Source organism: Trichomycterus rosablanca, chromosome 7 (genome assembly GCF_030014385.1).
Source record: "Trichomycterus rosablanca isolate fTriRos1 chromosome 7, fTriRos1.hap1, whole genome shotgun sequence".
Classification (NCBI taxonomy): domain Eukaryota; kingdom Metazoa; phylum Chordata; class Actinopteri; order Siluriformes; family Trichomycteridae; genus Trichomycterus; species Trichomycterus rosablanca.
Window position 1 is genome coordinate 35,661,563 of NC_085994.1, and position 6,000 is coordinate 35,667,562.

At 38.8% G+C, this 6,000-nt stretch overlaps 1 protein-coding gene across 1 annotated transcript in view; it reads left to right on the forward strand.

Annotated features, from left to right (window-relative positions):
• The window catches only part of fgfr1a (fibroblast growth factor receptor 1a), a 50,474-nt gene extending 45,749 nt beyond the window's left edge, over positions 1 to 4,725 (forward strand). Inside the window, exons 12-18 of the mRNA XM_062999311.1 lie at positions 817 to 927; positions 1,426 to 1,616; positions 1,912 to 2,034; positions 2,637 to 2,707; positions 2,811 to 2,948; positions 3,477 to 3,582; positions 3,684 to 4,725. Of these exons, the coding sequence (XP_062855381.1) occupies positions 817 to 927; positions 1,426 to 1,616; positions 1,912 to 2,034; positions 2,637 to 2,707; positions 2,811 to 2,948; positions 3,477 to 3,582; positions 3,684 to 3,863 (920 nt within the window). The 3' untranslated portion in view covers positions 3,864 to 4,725. The remainder of the gene's footprint in view (positions 1 to 816; positions 928 to 1,425; positions 1,617 to 1,911; positions 2,035 to 2,636; positions 2,708 to 2,810; positions 2,949 to 3,476; positions 3,583 to 3,683) is intronic.
• Positions 4,726 to 6,000: the final 1,275 nt, after the last annotated feature.

Sequence of the window (6,000 nt, forward strand, 5' to 3'; positions counted from 1 at the left end):
TAAACTGAATTGTAATGAGTGCCAACATAAAGGCGTCTATTGATGAATCTCTGAGAGAGGACTGACATTTAGGTGAATTAATCCTACTCTCTGCTTTGGATATCATTTCTAATCCTTATACATTACACACAATACATCCGACGATATGCAAACACCCCTTCTAATTACTGAGCTCAGGTGTACAAAATTACTTATATGCATAAAATACATTATAATTAGGGCCCTACTAAATTCACAGGAAAATGTGCTTAATTTTACGGACCTCATTTTTCAAAAATCACAGATTTCATGGATTTTTTTTCCATGGGAACGTTCAGCAACGATGTGAGGCTTCATGTTCTGTCCCACAGAATTGGTTGGGAGTTTTCCAAACTCAGTTACCTGAGTAGTGTGTTCAGCTGCTTTACACTTTAACATCTTGGACATTTTGACTAAGCGATTGCTAACTGAATTGCCGTAGGATTGCTAGGACGCCTCATAGTGCAAATTAACCAGTAAACGTGAGGCACTTGAACGCTACGCAAATAAAAAATTTTAAATTGCTAAACACAAACTGTAAATTTTGAGTATCACATCAAATTGCATATTACACGAGAAACAGCTTATTTCACGGCTGTGAATTAGGTAGGGCCTTACTTATAAGCATTTAGTTTTGTAGCAAGTTTGGAGCTTTGTACATGGAAAGGCATGATTCTAAAAACAAATGATTATTGTTAATCGTTTATATGATGTTAAACTGCATTGTTGTTGTTGTAGTGCAGTAATACCAACGTCTTCATGTTTTTAAATAAATTAAAATATCTTTTTTTTTTTCAGCTGACGCCACAGAGAAGGACCTGTCCGACCTCATTTCAGAAATGGAAATGATGAAAATCATTGGCAAACACAAGAACATAATTAACCTGCTGGGCGCATGCACACAGGATGGTAAGAGAGCGGGCCGGGATTCTTCTCTCAGTGGTTTTTATATTATGATGGTACGCTGGGTGATGCATGATGTGGGTCAGTGGGGATCAATAAGATGATGTGACCTCAATGATGGGATTGATATATACTGTATGATTTATTTTTCCTTAAATGTTATGTGGTTTTCATTTCATTTAAGAAAATGAAATCCTCCTTGATAAATGGTAGAAAAACAGCTAGCCCATGTCGGGAAAATATTATGATCTTATTTTAATACATTGCCTTAAAAAGCATTAATACTTCAGCTCTTTTATTCACACTTTGGCTTTGGATAAAGCCTTAGCTAAGTACCATAAATATAAATGTATATAATTGAACCCATTCCCCCTCTCATTTAGAGGGTGCCAGATTCAGTGTGATTTTTTTTTTTTTTTATTATTTCTTCTACTTCTGTATGATGAATCATGTGTTTAGTAAATTGTGTGCTTGTTAAAGACTGGTGCATGTGTCTTCTTTCAGGTCCATTGTACGTCATCGTGGAGTATGCCTCTAAAGGAAACCTGCGTGAGTACCTGAGGGCCCGAAGGCCTCCGGGCATGGAGTACTGCTACAACCCAGATCAGGTTCCTGTCGAGACCATGTTTATTAAAGACTTGGTGTCCTGTGCATACCAGGTAGCACGAGGCATGGAGTACCTGGCATCCAAAAAGGTACAAGTCCCATTCAGAAATTTCTGGTTTGATTGACTTGGGTGTGGCATTTTATAATGTTGAGTTGAATTTTATAAGCCATTTTCTGCCTTCTGAAGGTGAAGCTTAGGCCATATTTTTTCCTGTATTAAATAGAATGTCTAATTAGTGCACTACCAATGATGTAGGTTGCAGTTTGAGATCTGGCCGGGATATCACTTAAGAGATTGCAGCTCGCTCTTCAGGACTGCAATGACTCACAATTCATGTTGTCCTGTCCCGTATCATTTTGTTCATTTTATTTTTGTGTGTTTAGTGCATTCACAGAGATCTGGCAGCTCGGAACGTCCTGGTGACCGATGATAACGTGATGAAGATTGCAGACTTCGGCTTGGCCAGAGACATCCACCATATCGATTACTACAAGAAAACCACCAACGTGAGTGTGCCATGATAGTTCCATTTAGGGTCAGGTACCTCAGGTACAGGTTCAGATTGTAAAACTTTATGTGTAGTAATTAGATTTCTAATAGCTGTGAAAGGTTTTTGTTCTTTATTGAGAATGTTCCAAATCAACTGCCTCCTGCTGGTCAGGTCTGTGGGTCCAAAGCCTATCTCAGTAGACCCAAGGCAGAAATACACTTTACACAGGGTGCCAATGTATTTCATGGTATCACATTCAGCCCATTTACTCACTCATATTTAGTGACAACATATATCAGCCATTAATTTTTCTTCATGTTTTTGGGAGGCATCAGACTGTCAGGGTCAGCTATTGTATGGCGCCCCTGGAGCAGACAGGGTTAAGGGCCTTGCTCAAGGGCCCAACAGTGGCTGCATAGCAGAGCCTGGAAATGAACCGCCAATGCTCAGACACACTAGGCTACCATTGTCCCTTTAAGGACCCTAGTGCAGTGCTGCCTTATTTTCAAAATAGAATATTTAATTTGCTCTTATTTTTAACTATAACCAATTGTAATATCCTGTCTGCAAATAAGCTCCATTTTGCTCAAAATAATTGTTGGATTTGTCTCAATGCAGGGTCGCTTACCGGTGAAATGGATGGCCCCAGAGGCTCTGTTCGACCGAATCTACACCCACCAGAGTGACGTGTGAGTCTATCATTTCCCTTTAACATTAAAACTACAGTATTAGCACCATCCGTGTACATTCAAATTTTAAACATGATATGCTGTGACTGTGTCTCTTCGGCAGGTGGTCTTTCGGGGTACTGCTGTGGGAGATCTTCACCCTGGGGGGTTCGCCATATCCAGGCGTACCAGTAGAGGAGCTCTTCAAACTTCTGAAGGAAGGTCATCGTATGGACCGTCCCTCTACCTGCACCCATGAACTGTAAGATATACACTTAAGTTTAAATGCATTTACAAACGTCTGACTATGTTTAAATTTTTGAAATGGGCTGATTATTTTGCTAATTTGGAGACTTTTTTAGTTTTCTGTTGAAATTGTGCTTTTTATAGTATATATTAAAGAAAAAAAACTGACTCTGGCATTAATTCAATTTAATATCAGCAGTTTGAATTGAGGCATTTATCCTGTTACACCAGGAGCTGTTTGTATTAACATTTGCACTATACACGTCTCTAACCTATTTTATTTTATTTTGTTTATTCTAATTATGATCTGTTAATTAGAATAAACAACTTTACAGATCATAATTAGAATAATGGATCATAATTAGAATATTTTGTTTATTCTAATTATGATCTGTTGAGATCTGTTCATTGATTCATGATTGTTTAAAGAGAGACTTAAGATCCATCTATTTCTGAATTACTCTATTTGCAGTTCTGTTTTTCTTTTCCATTTCACATAATTCTCAGTACCATTTATGCCAATTTGCGCTTCTTCTCTTTGTAGATATATGATGATGAGGGACTGCTGGCACGCCGTGCCCTCTCAGAGACCCACCTTCAAACAGCTTGTGGAGGACCTTGATCGTACTCTGTCCATGACATCTAATCAGGTAAGTCTCCATTCCCGAATCATCATCTACCAGTTGAGTGCTGTTGTGAAGTGCAAAACAAAAGAGATACACGTTTGATCATTTCTATTATCCATTTAAAGGAATATCTGGACCTGTCAGTCAATCTGGACCAGTACTCCCCCAGTTTCCCAGACACGCGCAGCTCCACCTGCTCGTCGGGCGAAGACTCTGTATTCTCCCATGAACCTGCCGCAGATGAACCCTGCCTACCCAAGTTCCCCCCAAATCCAAGCCGTGTAGTGGCATTTAAAAAGCGCTAAGCACCATCACTTCCTGTCGTGTGATACTGAGCTGGACTTACTGAGCTGGACGGTACTGGACAGAAATGGACTGATCTTCACAGCGCACACGACATAGAGGATTTGGGACTTAATAAACTTTTTGTATTGCCTAGTACAGCATTGACTAGTTGTTTACACACTCCTCTAATGCTGCAGATGGGTTTTAGGGCACTTGGAACAGATCTGAGCGTCTGAATGGATGAACTCATTTTTTTACGGATCCCTTTTTTTCTCTCACTGGACTTCAAAAGGAGCAAAAAGAAGGAAAATGAATAGGGGACCTGGTCTATGAATGTTACAAATGTTTTGGATATTTTGCTTATAAACAAGGACCTTTCTTTTCCCCCTTGAAGCAAAATTCCTTTGGAAAAGTGCATTTCATTTAGAAAAGTATTCTAACAATGGATTGTCAGAACAGTTTGAATGACGTGTAAATACAGTTAGAAATTTATAAATATGAATATATATTTACGCTGTACTCCTTATTACCCTAATCTCTAATTTTGTGGCTTTTTGTATATGAATGTCCTTTTGTTCTTTAGGAAAGGACTAAACAACTGCCTGATGTGAAAATATGCTAATATTGGGATATATGAACTGATAGCTGGCCATTTTTTACTCATTATTGTTTTTGTTCTATATTGTCAATGGAGGTACGCTAATGTAGCCGCTGCTGTTGTAGCCTTTCAGTGGCATTCACTCTGTTCGCTAGTTGTTACATTATAGCTACTATTTTTAGTAGAAATCATTCCCATGTCTTGCTCATGTTTTGTTAAGATATCTGGCACCTCAAATGGTACTTTTTTATCTTATAAAAAATAAATCACCCCATGAGTATGAATATTTGTTTGAAAATCTGCAACTAGAAAGAAACACTTAGGCCTGTCACAAGTATCACACATAGATTTAAGGTGATCCTGGGAAGAGCGTAGCGCTCAAGCTGTGCCGGAAAATGAAAACTGCTGTAGTCTTGAACTGTAGACCTACAATATGTGCTAGCATGACAGGTAAATGTTAACAGTATTTAAAACCCCTAAATATGCTGCCTTACCTGACCCATTTAACACTAGTACAACATGACTAACACACATCATTACAATGTTAGTGTTATCGTAGTGCTGAGACTGGTCCACTGCCTAAATAATATCTGGTCTGTGGGGGTCCTATGGAAGCTTTTCCTTTTATAAAAATTTTATCTAAAGTCAGAATACATGTTGGTAGAATGTCGCAAAATGGGTGGGAAAACATAACACCACTACATCTTAGCCACAAGGGAAAATGTTGACGATTCTGCGAAAGGTTCAATCATCGAAAGAATTTGGGCTTTTTAAAATACAACGTAGATAAAATGAACAAGTCAAGTACAATTTATGTGTATATTGTGTATATTGATTTTTACAATGGTTTGTGGCTCTCCCACTATCAACAAACCTGAGTGATCATATGTGAGAGCCAGAACGACAGCAGCCAGACATCCCTGATCACCGTAAATCTATGCGATCGTCAACCCCCTAGCTCTGTGCCTATGCCTTTAAGGCAGTGTTGGACAATCCCGGTCCTTAAAGGCCACTTTCAGGACAGCCAGTATCCACAACATATCTTCTCTACCCCTATGACCATAAGGACATAACGCAGTTAGTTGTGCATATACATTAATCAATAAATTGGCACCCAAATTGTGACAGGCCTAATCCAAATGTTCCTTTAAAATGTTCATGTAATGGATTGACTGTGTGAAGCAAAGCTGCCAGCCAGCTCTTGATGGGTTGGGATTTGCGGATCACTTATGTCACTGTAAAAGCATTACATTAAATAAAGCGCTATTGAAAAACAAATCAAAGTTTGGAACAAACTTCATAAACAAGCTCGTAAATTTATTTTCCTCGGCTGGGTTTACAGCAATACATTTTATTAGCATCTCCTTCGATCCGCTCTTTGTTTAGCGCAGCTCTGCCAGGTGATTAAATATGGTAATGTAAAAGTCAGTCATCGCTCAGAATCGGGCTGACGTTAACGTGTTATTTATAACAAGGCAAATGAGTGTGTTAGTGGGATGCTACATTTCTGCAGCTCTATCAATCAAAAAACACTTTTAAAAGCTACCAGCAACTGATGC